Source organism: Carettochelys insculpta, chromosome 11 (assembly GCF_033958435.1).
Source record: "Carettochelys insculpta isolate YL-2023 chromosome 11, ASM3395843v1, whole genome shotgun sequence".
NCBI lineage: Eukaryota > Metazoa > Chordata > Testudines > Carettochelyidae > Carettochelys > Carettochelys insculpta.
The window spans coordinates 50,030,206-50,048,812 of NC_134147.1; the positions used below are offsets into that span (position 1 = coordinate 50,030,206).

The 18,607-nt window shown below is 63.2% G+C and overlaps 1 protein-coding gene across 1 annotated transcript in view; it reads left to right on the forward strand.

The window, feature by feature from the left end:
- The window catches only part of LHFPL4 (LHFPL tetraspan subfamily member 4), a 58,321-nt gene extending 40,085 nt beyond the window's left edge, over nt 1-18,236 (forward strand). The window contains exons 3-4 of the mRNA XM_075005339.1: nt 3,252-3,322; nt 17,316-18,236. Coding sequence (XP_074861440.1) covers nt 3,252-3,322; nt 17,316-17,324 — 80 coding nt within the window. The 3' untranslated portion in view covers nt 17,325-18,236. The remainder of the gene's footprint in view (nt 1-3,251; nt 3,323-17,315) is intronic.
- The last annotated feature ends 371 nt before the right edge of the window (nt 18,237-18,607 follow it).

Here is an 18,607-nt window from a genome sequence, read left to right on the forward strand (position 1 = left end):
TTTTCCTGCCCTGCTCTGCCCCACCCCACCTCCACCCCCGCCTTTTCCCGCCCTGCTCTGCCTCACCCCACCTCCACCCCCGCCTTTTCCCGCCCTGCTCTGCCCCACCCCACCTCCGCCCCCGCCTTTTCCTGTCCTGCTCTGCCCCACCCCACCTCCGCCCCCGCCTTTTCCCGTCCTGCTCTGCCCCACCCCACCTCCGCCCCCGCCTTTTCCCGCCCTGCTCTGCCCCACCCCACCTCCGCCCCCGCCTTTTCCCACCCTGCTCTGCCCCACCCCACCTCCGCCCCCGCCTTTTCCCGCCCTGCTCTGCATCACCCCACCTCCGCCCCCGCCTTTTCCAGCCCTGCTCTGCCCCACCCCACTCCTGCCCCCGCCTTTTCCCGCCCTGCTCTGCCCCACCCCACCTCCGCCCCCGCCTTTTCCCACCCTACTCTGCCTCACCCCACCCAACCTCCGCCCCCGCCTTTTCCCGCCCTGCTCTGCCCCACCCCACCTCCGCCCCCGCCTTTTCCCGCCCTGCTCTGCATCACCCCACCTCCGCCCCCGCCTTTTCCAGCCCTGCTCTGCCCCACCCCACTCCTGCCCCCGCCTTTTCCCGCCCTGCTCTGCCCCACCCCACCTCCGCCCCCGCCTTTTCCCACCCTACTCTGCCTCACCCCACCCAACCTCCGCCCCCGCCTTTTCCCGCCCTGCTCTGCCCCACCCCACCTCCGCCCCCGCCTTTTCCCGCCCTGCTCTGCCTCACCCCACCTCCGCCCCCGCCTTTTCCTGCCCTGCTCTGCCCCACCCCACCTCCGCCCCCGCCTTTTCCCGCCCTGCTCTGCCCCACCCCACTCCTGCCCCCGCCTTTTCCCGCCCTGCTCTGCCCCACCCAACCTCCGCCCCCGCCTATTCCCGCCCTGCTCTGCCTCACCCCACCTCCGCCCCCGCCTTTTCCTGCCCTGCTCTGCCCCACCCCACCTCCGCCCCCGCCTTTTCCCGCCCTGCTCTGCCCCACCCCACCTCCACCCCCGCCTTTTCCTGTCCTGCTCTGCCCCACCCCACCTCCGCCCCCGCCCTGCACTCCTACCCCAGCCCCTCCTCTGCCCTGCACTCCTACCCCAGCCCCTCCTCTGCCCTGCACTCCTACCCCTGCCCCTCCTCTGCCCTGCACTCCGACCCCTGCCCCTCCTCTGCCCTGCACTCCTACCCCTGCCCCTCCTCTGCCCTGCACTCCTACCCCAGCCCCTCCTCTGCCCTGCACTCCTACCCCTGCCCCTCCTCTGCCCTGCACTCCGACCCCTGCCCCTCCTCTGCCCTGCACTCCTACCCCAGCCCCTCCTCTGCCCTGCACTCCTACCCCAGCCCCTCCTCTGCCCTGCACTCCGACCCCTGCCCCTTCTCTGCCCTGCACTCCTACCCCTGCCCCTCCTCTGCCCTGCACTCCTACCCCTGCCCCTTCTCTGCCCTGCACTCCTACCCCAGCCCCTCCTCTGCCCTGCACTCCTACCCCTGCCCCTCCTCTGCCCTGCACTCCTACCCCTGCCCCTCCTCTGCCCTGCACTCCGACCCCAGCCCCTCCTCTGCCCTGCACTCCTACCCCAGCCCCTCCTCTGCCCTGCACTCCTACCCCTGCCCCTCCTCTGCCCTGCACTCCTACCCCAGCCCCTCCTCTGCCCTGCACTCCTACCCCAGCCCCTCCTCTGCCCTGCACTCCTACCCCAGCCCCTCCTCTGCCCTGCACTCCTACCCCTGCCCCTCCTCTGCCCTGTACTCCTACCCCAGCCCCTCCTCTGCCCTGCACTCCGACCCCAGCCCCTTCTCTGCCCTGCACTCCTACCCCAGCCCCTCCTCTGCCCTGCACTCCTACCCCTGCCCCTCCTCTGCCCTGCACTCCTACCCCAGCCCCTCCTCTGCCCTGCACTCCTACCCCTGCCCCTCCTCTGCCCTGCACTCCTACCCCAGCCCCTCCTCTGCCCTGCACTCCTACCCCTGCCCCTCCTCTGCCCTGCACTCCTACCCCAGCCCCTTCTCTGCCCTGCACTCCTACCCCAGCCCCTCCTCTGCCCTGCACTCCTACCCCAGCCCCTCCTGCACCCACATGGGGAAAGTGACCCATGGGGATGCTCAGATCAGCTGCCTTCGCTGCTCACTCCTACACTCCAGGGCTGCTCCTTCACCCCAGACAGCCTGGGGGGCGGTGCACAAGGCCAGGGAGGAGACCACAGCTGCTGCTGCCTCAGCACAGCCCGGGTGGGGCAGTGCCCTGAGTGTGGGGCCCGGGTGCTGTGCTGGAGCTGTTCCCAGTCCATGTTTCTGTTATTTTAAAAATATATCTGCCACCTTAGAAAGCAGCGGGGGGCTGGGACCCAGTCTGGGCACCAGCAGAAATGACAGAAACCTGCCCCTGTCTGCACGAAGCAGGGGGAGCTCCCGCTACGGGCTGCAGGCTCACCTGGGCCAGCGGGTGTACATCGAGCAGGCCCCCGGCTGTGTGTGCGCCATGGCGCGCTGAGAGTGCCTCCCTCTTACACGGGTGTGAATCCAGCCAGCTCATGGGGTGGGGAGGGGCGGGAGCCGGCTCAGCTGTGCAGCATTTGACCCCCGGCAGCTAAACCCAACCAGATCAATAGGGTGCAGCCTACTGGGGCCTGAGCTTGAGCTCAGCGCAGCCCCGGCGAGCTGGGGAGGGGTGCGCAGCTGGGAGCCCTCACACTGCTTGGCAGCGCACCTGGCGGGACATGGAGCCCAGCTGGGAGCCCTCACACTGCTTGGCAGCGCACCTGGCGGGACATGGAGCCCAGCTGGGAGCCCTCACACTGCTTGGCAGCGCACCTGGCGGGACGTGGAGCCCAGCTGGGAGCCCTCACACTGCTTGGCAGCGCACCTGGCGGGACGTGGAGCCCAGCTGGGAGCCCTCACACTGCTTGGCAGCGCACCTGGCGGGACGTGGAGCCCAGCTGGGAGCCCTCACACTGCTTGGCAGCGCACCTGGCGGGACGTGGAGCCCAGCTGGGAGCCCTCACACTGCTTGGCAGCGCACCTGGCGGGACATGGAGCCCAGCTGGGAGCCCTCACACTGCTTGGCAGCGCACCTGGCGGGACATGGAGCCCAGCTGGGAGCCCTCACACTGCTTGGCAGCGCACCTGGCGGGACGTGGAGCCCAGCTGGGAGCCCTCACACTGCTTGGCAGCGCACCTGGCGGGACATGGAGCCCAGCTGGACCCAGAGCACAGCCCTAACTAACTTCTCTTTATATTTTTCACAGATTTTGTTGGCCCAGCGGTAAGTTCTATGAGTTGCAGCATCGCCCACCCGGCCTGGTTCCATCCCGTCCTGGTTAGTGTGTGTGCTGGGGCACAGGGAGCAGGGTGCTGGGCCGAGCCCTGTTCTGTCTGCAGCTGGGTGGGGGGCATAGGGCCTGGTTCTGTTCTGTCCCCACAGCAGTCTGCCGAACCTCACAGGGTCCAGACTCCCGAGTCACATCCCCGGAGCAGTTGAGAAGCACCCCCAAGGCATAAGAGTTAAGAAAGACGCAAAGCGTGGTCACCCTGTTTTGACAGCTCTGTGCCCCTCTGCTTCGCCAGCACTTGTGTGACAGCAGAACAAAGCAGCAGAAATGCAGCACTTGAAAGACTAACAATGGTTTATTTGGTGATGCGTGTACATGGGACAGACCCACGTCCTCAGAGCAGTAGCACTTCACAAAAGCTCATCATTGCAGGCATCACTTTCTTACTCTTGAAAGCGCTACATTCCTGCTGCTTTGTTTTGTGAGACTAGAGCCTGACACGGCTACCTGTCTGGTACAGGTCAGCCTGTACGAGACCGTCAGACTGACAGAACAGACGAAAATTCCCAGCCAGGCCTGCGGCTCCCAGCCCCTCCTTTGAGCTAGTCCCCCGCAGGCACTCACATCCACACCTCGGCATCTTCCCTGACTCCTTCCACTGCGCCTCCTGCCCAGTCACTGGCGCCATCAGAAACCAGGCACAAACTGCCACACAGTTCGCTGAGAAACACCCGCTATTTCCAGCACACACCACAGAGCTGATGGCTGCCACACAGCTCCTGCGATGGATGCAGTGTGCACAAAGGTCAAATCCCTGCAACCCTCCTGCGTCCCAGTCCCCCGCCCCGTCACACCCACATCCCTCCTGCATCCCAGTCCCCCGCCCCGTCACACCCACATCCCTCCTGCATCCCAGTCCCCCGCCCCGTCACACCCACATCCCTGCGCCCCTCCTGCATCCCAGTCCCCTGCCCCGTCACACCCACATCCCTCCTGCATCCCAGTCCCCCGCCCCGTCACACCCACATCCCTGCGCCCCTCCTGCGTCCCAGTCCCCTGCCCCGTCACACCCACATCCCTCCTGCATCCCAGTCCCCCGCCCCGTCACACCCACATCCCTGCACCCCTCCTGCATCCCAGTCCCCTGCCCCGTCACACCCACATCCCTCCTGCATCCCAGTCCCCCGCCCCGTCACACCCACATCCCTGCGCCCCTCCTGCATCCCAGTCCCCTGCCCCGTCACACCCACATCCCTCCTGCATCCCAGTCCCCCGCCCCGTCACACCCACATCCCTGCGCCCCTCCTGCATCCCAGTCCCCTGCCCCGTCACACCCACATCCCTCCTGCATCCCAGTCCCCCGCCCCGTCACACCCACATCCCTGCGCCCCTCCTGCATCCCAGTCCCCTGCCCCGTCACACCCACATCCCTCCTGCATCCCAGTCCCCCGCCCCGTCACACCCACATCCCTGCACCCCTCCTGCATCCCAGTCCCCTGCCCCGTCACACCCACATCCCTCCTGCATCCCAGTCCCCCGCCCCGTCACACCCACATCCCTGCACCCCTCCTGCATCCCAGTCCCCTGCCCCTGTCACACCCACATCCCTCCTGCATCCCAGTCCCCCGCCCCGTCACACCCACATCCCTGCACCCCTCCTGCATCCCAGTCCCCTGCCCCGTCACACCCACATCCCTGCACCCCTCCTGCATCCCAGTCCCCTGCCCCGTCACACCCACATCCCTCCTGCATCCCAGTCCCCCGCCCCGTCACACCCACATCCCTGCACCCCTCCTGCATCCCAGTCCCCTGCCCCGTCACACCCACATCCCTCCTGCATCCCAGTCCCCTGCCCCTGTCACACCCACATCCCTGCGCCCCTCCTGCGTCCCAGTCCCCTGCTCCTGTCACACCCACATCCCTGCACCCCTCCTGCATCTCAGTCCACCGCCCCTGTCACACCCACATCCCTGCACCCCTCCTGCATCCCAGTCCCCTGCCCCTGTCACACCCACATCCCTGCGCCCCTCCTGCGTCTCAGTCCACCGCCCCTGTCACACCCACATCCCTGCACCCCTCCTGCATCCCAGTCCCCCGCCCCGTCACACCCACATCCCTCCTGCATCCCAGTCCCCCGCCCCGTCACACCCACATCCCTGCGCCCCTCCTGCATCCCAGTCCCCCGCCCCGTCACACCCACATCCCTGCGCCCCTCCTGCGTCTCAGTCCACCGCCCCTGTCACACCCACATCCCTGCACCCCTCCTGCATCCCAGTCCCCCGCCCCGTCACACCCACATCCCTCCTGCATCCCAGTCCCCCGCCCCGTCACACCCACATCCCTGCACCCCTCCTGCATCCCAGTCCCCTGCCCCGTCACACCCACATCCCTCCTGCATCCCAGTCCCCTGCCCCTGTCACACCCACATCCCTGCGCCCCTCCTGCGTCCCAGTCCCCTGCTCCTGTCACACCCACATCCCTGCGCCCCTCCTGCATCTCAGTCCACCGCCCCTGTCACACCCACATCCCTGCACCCCTCCTGCATCCCAGTCCCCCGCCCCTGTCACACCCACATCCCTGCACCCCTCCTGCATCCCAGTCCCCTGCTCCTGTCACACCCACATCCCTGCACCCCTCCTGCATCCCAGTCCCCCGCCCCGTCACACCCACATCCCTCCTGCATCCCAGTCCCCCGCCCCGTCACACCCACATCCCTCCTGCATCCCAGTCCCCCGCCCCGTCACACCCACATCCCTGCACCCCTCCTGCAGCCCAGTCCCCTGCCCCGTCACACCCACATCCCTCCTGCGTCCCAGTCCCCTGCCCCTGTCACACCCACATCCCTGCGCCCCTCCTGCGTCCCAGTCCCCTGCTCCTGTCACACCCACATCCCTGCGCCCCTCCTGCATCTCAGTCCCCTGCTCCTGTCACACCCACATCCCTGCACCCCTCCTGCATCCCAGTCCCCTGCTCCTGTCACACCCACATCCCTGCAACCCTCCTGCGTCCCAGTCCCCCGCCCCGTCACACCCACATCCCTGCACCCCTCCTGCATCCCAGTCCCCTGCCCCGTCACACCCACATCCCTCCTGCATCCCAGTCCCCCGCCCCGTCACACCCACATCCCTGCACCCCTCCTGCATCCCAGTCCCCTGCCCCGTCACACCCACATCCCTGCACCCCTCCTGCATCCCAGTCCCCTGCCCCGTCACACCCACATCCCTGCACCCCTCCTGCATCCCAGTCCCCTGCCCCGTCACACCCACATCCCTCCTGCATCCCAGTCCCCTGCCCCTGTCACACCCACATCCCTGCGCCCCTCCTGCGTCCCAGTCCCCTGCTCCTGTCACACCCACATCCCTGCGCCCCTCCTGCATCTCAGTCCACCGCCCCTGTCACACCCACATCCCTGCACACCTCCTGCATCCCAGTCCCCCGCCCCTGTCACACCCACATCCCTGCACCCCTCCTGCATCCCAGTCCCCCGCCCCGTCACACCCACATCCCTGCACCCCTCCTGCATCCCAGTCCCCTGCTCCTGTCACACCCACATCCCTACGCCCCTCCTGCATCTCAGTCCACCGCCCCTGTCACACCCACATCCCTGCACCCCTCCTGCATCCCAGTCCCCCGCCCCTGTCACACCCACATCCCTGCACCCCTCCTGCATCCCAGTCCCCTGCTCCTGTCACACCCACATCCCTGCACCCCTCCTGCATCCCAGTCCCCCGCCCCGTCACACCCACATCCCTGCACCCCTCCTGCATCCCAGTCCACCGCCCCTGTCACACCCACATCCCTGCACCCCTCCTGCATCCCAGTCCCCTGCTCCTGTCACACCCACATCCCTGCACCCCCTCCTGCATCTCAGTCCCCCGGCCCTGTCACACCCACATCCCTGCACCCCTCCTGCATCCTAGTCCCCCGTCCCTGTCACACCCACATCCCTGCACCCCTCCTGCATCCCAGTCCCCCGCCCCTGTCACACCCACATCCCTGCACCCCTCCTGCATCCCACTCCCCCGGCCCTGTCACACCCACATCCCTGCACCCCTCCTGCATCCTAGTCCCCCATCCCTGTCACACCCACATCCCTGCACCCCTCCTGCATCCCAGTCCCCTGCTCCTGTCACACCCACATCCCTGCACCCCTCCTGCATCCTAGTCCCCCATCCCTGTCACACCCACATCCCTGCACCCCTCCTGCATCCCAGTCCCCCGCCCCTGTCACACCCACATCCCTGCACCCCTCCTGCATCCCAGTCCCCCGGCCCTGTCACACCCACATCCCTGCACCCCTCCTGCATCCTAGTCCCCCGCCCCTGTCACACCCACATCCCTGCACCCCTCCTGCATCCCAGTCCCCCGTCCCTGTCACACCCACATCACTGCACCCCTCCTGCATCCCAGTCCCCCGCCCCTGTCACACCCACATCCCTGCACCCCTCCTGCATCCCAGTCCCCTGCTCCTGTCACACCCACATCCCTGCGCCCCTCCTGCATCTCAGTCCACCGCCCCTGTCACACCCACATCTCTGCACCCCTCCTGCATCCCAGTCCCCCGCCCCTGTCACACCCACATCCCTGCACCCCTCCTGCATCCCAGTCCCCTGCTCCTGTCACACCCACATCCCTGCGCCCCTCCTGCATCTCAGTCCACCGCCCCTGTCACACCCACATCCCTGCACCCCTCCTGCATCTCAGTCCCCCGGCCCTGTCACACCCACATCCCTGCACCCCTCCTGCATCCCAGTCCCCCGTCCCTGTCACACCCACATCCCTGCACCCCTCCTGCATCCCAGTCCCCTGCCCCTGTCACACCCACATCCCTGCACCCCTCCTGCATCCCAGTCCCCCGCCCCGTCACACCCACATCCCTGCACCCCTCCTGCATCCCAGTCCCCTGCTCCTGTCACACCCACATCCCTGCACCCCTCCTGCATCCCAGTCCCCCGTCCCTGTCACACCGACATCCCTGCACCCCTCCTGCATCCCAGTCCCCCGCCCCTGTCACACCCACATCCCTGCACCCCTCCTGCATCCTAGTCCCCCGCCCCTGTCACACCCACATCCCTGCACCCCTCCTGCATCCCAGTCCCCCGTCCCTGTCACACCCACATCCCTGCACCCCTCCTGCATCCCAGTCCCCCGCCCCTGTCACACCCACATCCCTGCGCCCCTCCTGCATCCCAGTCCCCCGCCCCTGTCACACCCACATCCCTGCACCCCTCCTGCATCCCAGTCCCCTGCTCCTGTCACACCCACATCCCTGCGCCCCTCCTGCATCTCAGTCCACCGCCCCTGTCACACCCACATCTCTGCACCCCTCCTGCATCCCAGTCCCCCGCCCCTGTCACACCCACATCCCTGCACCCCTCCTGCATCCCAGTCCCCTGCTCCTGTCACACCCACATCCCTGCGCCCCTCCTGCATCTCAGTCCACCGCCCCTGTCACACCCACATCCCTGCACCCCTCCTGCATCTCAGTCCCCCGGCCCTGTCACACCCACATCCCTGCACCCCTCCTGCATCCCAGTCCCCCGTCCCTGTCACACCCACATCCCTGCACCCCTCCTGCATCCCAGTCCCCTGCCCCTGTCACACCCACATCCCTGCACCCCTCCTGCATCCCAGTCCCCCGCCCCGTCACACCCACATCCCTGCACCCCTCCTGCATCCCAGTCCCCTGCTCCTGTCACACCCACATCCCTGCACCCCTCCTGCATCCCAGTCCCCCGTCCCTGTCACACCCACATCCCTGCACCCCTCCTGCATCCCAGTCCCCCGCCCCTGTCACACCCACATCCCTGCACCCCTCCTGCATCCCAGTACCCCGCCCCTGTCCCACCCACATCCCTGCACCCCTCCTGCATCCCAGTCCCCTGCCCCTGTCACACCCACATCCCTGCACCCCTCCTGCATCCCAGTCCCCTGCCCCTGTCACACCCACATCCCTGCACCCCTCCTGCATCCCAGTTCCCTGCCCCTGTCCCACCCACATCCCTGCACCCCTCCTGCATCCCAGTCCCCTGCCCCTGTCACACCCACATCCCTGCACCCCTCCTGCATCCCAGTCCCCCGCCCCGTCACACCCACATCCCTGCACCCCTCCTGCATCCCAGGCCCCTGTCACACCCACATCCCTGCACCCCTCCTGCATCCCAGTCCCCTGCCCCGTCACACCCACATCCCTGCACCCCTCCTGCATCTCAGTCCCCCGGCCCTGTCACACCCACATCCCTGCACCCCTCCTGCATCCCAGTCCCCCGCCCCTGTCACACCCACATCCCTGCACCCCTCCTGCATCCCAGTACCCCGCCCCTGTCACACCCACATCCCTGCACCCCTCCTGCATCCCAGTCCCCTGCCCCTGTCACACCCACATCCCTGCACCCCTCCTGCATCCCAGTCCCCTGCCCCTGTCACACCCACATCCCTGCACCCCTCCTGCATCCCAGTTCCCTGCCCCTGTCCCACCCACATCCCTGCACCCCTCCTGCATCCCAGTCCCCTGCCCCTGTCACACCCACATCCCTGCACCCCTCCTGCATCCCAGTCCCCTGGCCCTGTCACACCCACATCCCTGCACCCCTCCTACATCCCAGTTCCCTGCCCCTGTCACACCCACATCCCTACACCCATCCCATATCCCAGTCCTCTGGCCCTGTCACACCCACATCCCTGCACCCCTCCTGCATCCCAGTCCCCTACTTCTGTCACAAGTAAATCCCTGTGCCCCTCCTGGCCCAGGTCACAGCCCTCTCCCAGCGCCCATACCGCACCTTCAACTGTCCTCCAGGCCGGAATCTTCTCCTGCGCCCGAGCTCCCTCCCAGGCCCCAGACCTGTCTCATTAATATCGCGGAAGAGCGAGGCCTTTGACCACTGACCAAACTCCTGGAAGGCCCAGCCCCACTAACAATTACCGGCCACACTGCAAGCCCACGCTGAGGGCATCATTGCATTTCTGAGCCTGGAGCCTGTGCCCGCCTGCTGCGTGGGTCCCTTTGTACGAGGCAGCGTAGCCTTCGCTGTGTGCTGTGCGCGCCCCTCCCCAGCCCATTCGCTGCCCCGGGACATGACCCTGTGTCAGTCATGGTGCGAATTGCTGACATGCCCTAGCATGCTCTTCGTCCTGCCCTGCCACGGCCCCCAGGCACCTGCTGCTGGACGAGGGCTTGGCGCAGCCCCGGGGAAGCAGGAATTCCCCAGCTCTGCCTTGCCCCCTTACTAGCATGAGCTACGCAGGCTTGGGGCAGCAGCTCTTCCCCATGCCCCTGACACACTGCCCCAAGAGCCCCAGCACCTTGGTCCTCATCTGGGGCCTGACAGAGTGGCAGGGCTGTGGCAACCAGGGCTCAGCAGACTTCCGAGTCCAGGACTCTGGGGACCCAAGCTCGTCAGCAACTCCTGTGGGCTGGGCCAGTTCTGTCCCACCCCCTTAGTGAGCAGGGTGAAGGGGCTAGTTCTGCCATGTCCCCATTAGTGGGGAGGAGGTGCAGCTCCCCAGGCCGGTCTGAGCCCCTCCTGCCTGGCCTGGGTCTGTCAGTGAGCAGAGGGCTGGGGTTGCTGTGCTGAGACACTCTCAGGGGCAGGCAGAGCCCATCTGAAGCAAGGCCCTGGCTGCGGCCATGCTTGTCCCGTAGGACACAGCCAGTGACTGTGCCACAGTCTCCAAGTGCCGTATTTTGCAAGTCTGTGAGCGGCAGGACCCTGCCCCCCAGCTGACCCCACTGACTATTTCTAGCCCAGGAGCACTGAGGGCTCCGGCCAGGACCGAGGCCCCATGGTGCTGCAGATAGGGCTACCCTCATACTCCAGGGTCTCAGCCAGAGGCCATTGCTCTAGGCAGAGCTGAGGGGGCAATGTACAGCTGAGGGGCTGTCAATACCGGGAGGCTCTGGGGGGTACCTTGTGTGCACTGGAAGGAATATTTGGGGTGCAGGAGGGGAGGGGTGTGTGCTGGGAGAGGGTGCCTCGGGCCTCACCTTTGAGGTGTGGGACAGGTCCCTCCATCACAGTGGCAGAGAAGCTGGCACAGTCCCCACATCACAGTCAGCTGAGGCTGAAGACAGCACACAACACAGGAAAATGAGCAGTGTGCTATTCTGCCATATGCCCGTGTCGGTGCCAATGGGCTGCCGGCCCGCCCCAGGATGCTGGGTCTAAGGCATTCCGGCGCGTGTGTACAGCTTTGTCAGCAAGAGGAATCAGGCCTTTGGCAGAGCTTTTGTTTCCTGTCTTTAGGCAGGGTGGGCTGTGGGCCAACAGACAGGGTTAGTCCCTGTTGGGGCCCACTCCTGGCATGCCCCATGCAGACTGGCAACGCACCTCCCAGCACTCAGCACAGGCACCTGCCTCCCTCCCAGCTCTCCTGGCAGAAGGCGAGGGAGGCTGGAGAGGAAGCGCTCATGTGTGGGCTGGATGGATGCCGAGGCAGCAAAGGCCTGACGCTGTGCAAGAGCCCTGAGCTGTGGCATCGCACTGGCACAGGGGGGCTGCCTTGTGACGATGTCACGTGCTGCTGTTCCGAGGCCCCAAGCGTGTGAGGAAGGTGCAAGACTGAGAAAAAGAACGCAAGAACAGCCACCGTGGGCCAGCCCAAAGGTCCATTAGCCCAGTGTCCTGTCTGCCAGCAGGCCAAAGCCGGCTGCTCCAGCAGGAGCGTCCAGAACACGGAGTAAGTGAGTGATCCCTCCCCTGTCACCCATCTCCAGCTTCTGACGCCGTCCCAACCCCCTGGCTGGCAGCCATTGAGGGCCCTACCCACCATGAATGGAGCTAGTTCTGTGTTAAACCCTTTTATAGTCCTGGTCTTAGCCTCCTCTGGCCAGGAGCGCCCCGGGCCAACGCTGCGCTGCATGAAGAAAAACTTCCTGGGGTTAGTGTTAAACTTGCTGCCCATTGATTCCATTTGGTGACCCCCCAATTCTTAGGTTATGAGATCAAGTAAGTAACTTTTCCTTATTCACTTACTCCGCAGTGGGCATGATGTTATAGACCTGTCGCATCCCACCTTAGCCTGCTCTTCTCTGAGCTGACGAGTCCCAGCCTTCTTACCCACTCCCCAGACGGCAGCCGTTCCAACCCCTCATTGTTTTGGTGCCCTTTTCCAAACCTTTTCCAGTGCCAAGAGCTCTTTCGGAGACTGCAGCTGGCCTGGGGCAGGGCCTCTTTGCAGAGCAGGCTGACACAGCATGCGCCCCTGCGGGCTGCTATGGGCGGCTGTAGCTTAGAGCTATACAATTTATACTCTTAAAAGTAATAAGTGTGTGCTGAGCCCAGGTCAGGGCGGGCTGCCGAGCAGTGGCCGTCCCTGTGTAACGCACCACGCCTGCCAGGAGCTGCCCCCACCCCCCCGCCCCAGAGCAGGTGAGAACAGGACCCCAGCCCCAGCAGCATGTCCTCCTCAGCTCTGTGCTGCTGCAGGAGGCAATGGAGTCCCCATGAGAGGCACCGCTGGGGCCCAGGCAGCGACTGGCACTGATGTGTCGGCAGACAGTCACTTCTGATTGGCTGTAACCTTGCCACGCTGTGATGGGGTTCTGGGGTCCCCCAAGCTCTGCACCCTGTCCGCAGGCAGGAGAGTCTCTCACTCAGCAGGAGAACAGCGGGTTTATTAGCCGACAGGACACAGCATTGTACAGAGGAGTCAGTGCAGCAGGCAGAGACAGCCAGTCCAATTCATGTTGGGGAGAGGAGGCCCCGAGGGGCCCCCAGAGCTGGGGCCTTGCCCCCTCCTTTGTCTGTCTCTCCCTCAGCCCAGACTCACTGCTTCCAACTCCCAGTTCCAATTCAAACCCCTCAGGCTCCACCTCCTCCTCTGTCTGCAGTATAAAGGTGTTACCCGGTCATCAAGGTTACCCTCAGCAGGAGCCCCCCACCCTCTGTGAGTCACTCACACACACACAGGTATCCCCCACTCCATCACATCTCTCCCCCCCTTCCAGACCGAACTGAGCGGGGTCACTCAACTGGTGACCTGGGGAAGTTCGGGGCCCTCCCCTCGTGACAGGGCATCGGCTGTACCCTCTGTTCTCCCCTCGATGTGCACCACCTCCACGTCATAGTCCTGCTGGGGGAGGCTCCAACTCAGGAGCTTGGTCTTGGCCCTTTTCATGTGATGCAGCCGGGCAAGTCCCTTTAGTTCCCTTGGGTTGGTTGGTCTCCCTGCTTCGGCCCCGGTCCGTCAGCCACGTTCTCCAGTCAGGCAGGCAGAGCCCATACAGATGCTGCAGCACCAACAGATCAAACAGGTCTTTTGTGGTCTGGGTCCTGCCCTGTCTGCCCACCAGTCCATACAGCTGCTCCAGCCAATGTCTGGAATTCAGTTACAGTCCAGTAACGGAAGGTACAAATGCTTCCACCCTTGGCATTTAGCCAGACCACCACAATGGTTGTGTGCCTCAGTTTCCCCTTCCATGCCACACAATAGGTTTGGAATGTTCCTTCTCATGTCAGAGGTTGCAAGACTAGTTACAGGGAACAATGGTGACATTTCAGAGTTACAGACTCCTTCAACATACAATTCATGCTTCTACATCAATGTCATCATGTCACATAGCTCTTTTCAAACATTCAGTACGTGGTACAATTCTACAGCTTTTGGGAGCAGCACCCCTTGGTTACAGCAGTCAGCGTGAGTAACAGAACAACCCCATTGCAACTGCACATTTACGTTGCTCTTTGGTAGACCACAACCTTTGTGCAACATCCTTGAGAATCTGGTATTTTGGGGATAAATGGCTGAGGCCTTTCTTAGCACCATCAAGTTCTAATCTTCTCCCTTGCCCCCTGGGATGGAAATTTGATCTCTCTGGCTGTGCCCTCCATTCTAACAAGAGCTGGGCCATTGATGATCTCAGGGAGATGGCCCCCTCCCAGCCAGCCTGGAAATTTGCAAACCAAACTGCTTTCTGAGAGTTGTTTTGTGAGTCCCAGACACAGAATCCACATGGAGGAATCCCTATTTATCCCTTACTGGCCCACCAGGACCACAGCTCCTTTGTCCTTCCCCCTCCAACTACTGCCTCCCCATGGAATCAGAAGTGGAGTCCAGTATAAGAATATAAGTGTTTCCACCATCTGGAGATGGGGAATTGCTGGAGCTCTCCTGCATCCTACAGAGACTGACTGTGCAGCTGTTTTACTTGGTTCTCACAGGGCTGCTCACACTACCTGATAGTTTTCACTTTACTTGCATCAACTTCCAATTCCTGAGAAACTTTTACACTGCCTGCTTTGGACCCTTGCAGAGCACAGCCAGTGGTTTCACACTCAGGCAGGTCCTGGCCATCAGGAGCTGAAACAAACTTCTCCCCAGGCAAAGGGTTGCTCTGGTGCTTACAGACAAGCACCTTTCCTGTTCACTCTCCTCCACCTCACTCCCATTTTCTGCAGTCCCCACAGACGGGTCAGGAAAAGTTTCAGGGAAATTCTCTTCCTCAAGAGCTCCCCCAAACAATAACTCACCCCTGTCTGGCTCCACAGGGGCACTGCTCCCTTGAGCCACAACCAGCTCCTGGGTTTCACCTACACCCAGGATCACTTCTGGCCCATCAGGCAGATTCCCATGTAATCCCCCTCCAGGCAGACAGCCAGTACCACCGGACAGAAGGTCAGGGTCCCTTTCCTCCGTTCTGCTACCAGATCCTTTATCTTCATCAGTCAGCATAACTCCATTGCCCATCTGTTCTTGTGTCCTGGCGAGAGGATGACTCTGGTAGGACAGAGTCCTCTCACCCCCTCCCAGTAACACCTCAGCATCAGGCAAAGAACAAGTACCAGAATCGTCTGGTCTATGGGATTCCCTGATGATACTAACTGGATCAGACCGAGTTAAAGCATCATCCCCCCTGAGAGACACAGAGGTAGGCCCACTTCCCATCTGGGCTTCAGCTGCCCTCAGATCCAGCTTTGGGATCTTGGCTCCATCTTGAGCCCCCACAGGCTCAGGCAAAGGATTCACTTCCCCAGAAGCAGAAGCACTTTTCTTGCACCAACGACCAGTGTCCTTAGCAGGGACACCACTGCCCATCCCAGAGCCATTCCCTCTGCTCCAGCCCCCATGGCTGGATTCAGAGACACACCTGGAATGCTCTTTCCTGGTGGTTCCTTCTCCAGCCACGCCAGGCTGGGGAATCTTCCTCAGACAATGGGCTAGTTTCCTCATTGGCACCTTTTCCAAATGCAGGCTCTGCTCTCTGCCCAGGCTGCTGCTGCTGCTGTTCAACACAGACAGACAATGGGAGACACTTTCTCCTTTCTCCCAGCCCCCCCCGGCTGGTCTCCACACACACACGGAAGGTGAGGCAGCTTCTCTCAGAGACAACTTGCCATTCCCAGTGGATCAGCTGCTTTCCTGCACAGACACACAGGCACCTTCCTCGGCCCAGGCCTGGAAAACTCTTCACAGGTCTGTCTTGGCCACTAGTAGATGATGGGTTGGAATCGCTCCTTCCCTCCTTGAGCTGCGGCAGGCCACTCGGTTCAGAGCTCCATGCAGTCCAGGGTTCCCTGCCCCGATCTGGGCTCACCTCTGCAGGATTTTCCTTAACCCTCAGCTCTGCCACTGCACATCCACGCTGCCTTGTCCAGCTTCTTTAATCTTGATTCGGTTTCCAGGTGCTGCCACTTCACAGCGGAGTTGCTGAGCGTGGTTGCAGGCTCTCAGGCTGATGCCCTCTGCATCCCATGATTCCTGGAAGAATCCCTTCAGTGTGCCAGGCTCCTTGCGGGTCACAAGCTCCCTGGGGTTAGGCCGTAGGCCCCTCCGCCCTCTGGGACTGACTCCAACAGACTCCCAGCGGAACCCCTTCTTCAGTGTGACACCCGCTCTCAGGGACCATGAGCACCCTGTCTTGGGAAGCACTCATTCAGCGTCAGCCTCCTCAGGGGTCACTTGTTCCTGGGGGTTGGGCTCTCGGCCCCTCCACCTTCTGGGACCGACTCCAACAGATTCCCAGGAGTAACCCCTCCTCGGGTGTGACACCCCCTCTTGAGGACCACGACCGCAGTTGCTTGGGTTCGGCCGCAGGCCCCTCCGCCTTGGGGAACTGCACCTCACCGCCCTTCAGCACACCTGGGTCTCGCAGGCCCCACTTCTTCCAGGGCCCCGGTCACTTACTGCTGGATGCTCTATCCTCAGGGTGCAGAACATCCCACTTCTAACACCAGTGTGATGGGGTTCTGGGGTCCCCCAAGCTCTGCACCCTGTCCGCAGGCAGGAGATTCTCTCACTTAGCAGGAGAACAGCGGGTTTATTAGCCGACAGGACACAGCATTGTACAGAGGAGTCAGTGCAGCAGGCAGAGACAGCCAGTCCCATCCATGTTGGGGAGAGGAGGCCCCGAGGGGCCCCCAGAGCTGGGGCCTGGCCCCCTCCTTTGTCTGTCTCTCCCTCAGCCCAGACTCACTGCTTCCAACTACCAGTTCCAATTCAAACCCCTCAGGCTCCACCTCCTCCTCTGTCTGCAGTACAAAGGTGTTACCTGGTCGTCAGGGTTACCCTCAGCAGGAGCCCCACACCCTCTGTGAGCCACTCACACACACACAGGTATCCCCCACTCCATCACACACGCTCTCTCTGTGCCGGGAGCTGCTGGGTGTTTCTCAGCTAACCCCCGACCCCGCACCCCAACAGTGACTGAGATCTCCATGCTTCCTCCCCAAGGGTTACGTTCCAGTGGCCAGCCCAAGAGCTGGGACATGACCTAGGCCTGAGGACAGCGGGCTCCACCCCAGGGACGAGCCCCTTGGAAAGGCAGGTGGGCAGAATAGGTACCAGTTCCACACGGGCTGCACAGGCCCACAGGGGGTGCCAGGAAGACAGCGGCTGGCCCCAGGAAGTGGCATGGGCTGCAGGCCAGCAAGGAAGCAGTCCTGGTGTCACCTGGCCCTGGGGCTTTGGTTGTTACGAGTGGTGACTTGTCCCACCCTTGGGGTGCTGACACCGAGTGAGGCACAGGAGCAAAGAATGCCTTTGGGGTGCCGGTGCTGTGGGCTGGCTGAGCCGTGCTCATTCTCTGTGCTCTTTCCACAGAGGATATAATGTGCAGAACTGCAGCAGGGCCCTTATCTCACCGGTACCAGGACCAGATGTTTTCTCCCTCTCCCCTGCATTTTCTCTGACGCTGAGGGGTCCCCAACATCAGCCCAAAGCCTCAGTATCTGTCAGCCTCTCTGGGGATTTGCCAGCCCTGCCCTGCACCCATTCTACGCAGCTCACCAGCCTCGGCTCCCTCCCTCTGCTCCTGGGTTGTAGGCAGAGGGCGTTTGATGTCAAATCACCCTGAACCTGCCTCAAGAGGCACAACAGACTGCAGTTGTGTCTCAAGGAACAAGACGGCATTTTTAATGGATTTGTGTATCTCCAAGAACTGCTGGAATTCCCATGCTCCCTCTGGAGAATGCTCCCAGCTGAGCTTCCTCCAGATCCTTTCTTTATGCAGCTGGCTCACACGTCTCTCGGGGGCCGCCCAGGACTACAGGCTCAGCCTGGCGCCCCTGCCCGCACCCTCTGTTGTATCGCTCTGAAGTCCTGCACTCTGCTGTGGGGGGCCCCCAGCACCTGCGACTGGAACATCGGAGACTTTGAGGTGTAAATGAGTCTTCTCTGAAGAGTGTCCAGTGACGCAGTGCCTGGCAGATTCCAGCCGCTTTCCTCCAGCCTGCCTGGGACAGTGGGGGTGGGGGATGGGGGGGCTGCTAACTGATGCTCACTCCCGGCTGTAGGGAGACAGCTTGCCCTGCCTGCTCCCTCCACAGGGCATGGGCCTCACTGCTTGGCCTAGCCTGTGCAGGTGCCATTGCACTGAATGTAACCCTCAGCCAGGTGCCTCATAAGGTGGGGCAAACCACACCTGGGTGGAGATGGGCCGCATTCCCCCCCTGCTGCGGGGGCTGGCCCCGCTGGCGTCAGTGTCAGGCTGGTACCCAACATATATGGTGCTTATCGCCAGTGGCATAAACAAAGCTGCACCTTGGCACTCTCCGTTCGTGCCAGCCTCGGAGGAGGGGCAATGGGCTGGAGGGAAGGTCTGTGAGCCCAGCCCCTCACAGGCTTCAGTGACAGGCCGCAGAGGGCTGAGCTGCCTGACTGGTGTGTGTCGGGGGGGGGCAGAGTGCAGCAGGGTCCCCCATGCCCAGAGCGCGGAACCCTTCCTCGGCCGGCTTTCTCCAAGCCTCAGTGCTAGGCGTCGTGAAGGGCAGTGTCCCTGGCCAGGAACGGAGCCGTGTCTGCTCCACCGTAGCCCGCAGGCTCAGATGCACTGAGTCACCCAGAGTAACCATAGTGACAGCAGCTCCAGAACAGAGCGACCCCTTAGCCACACA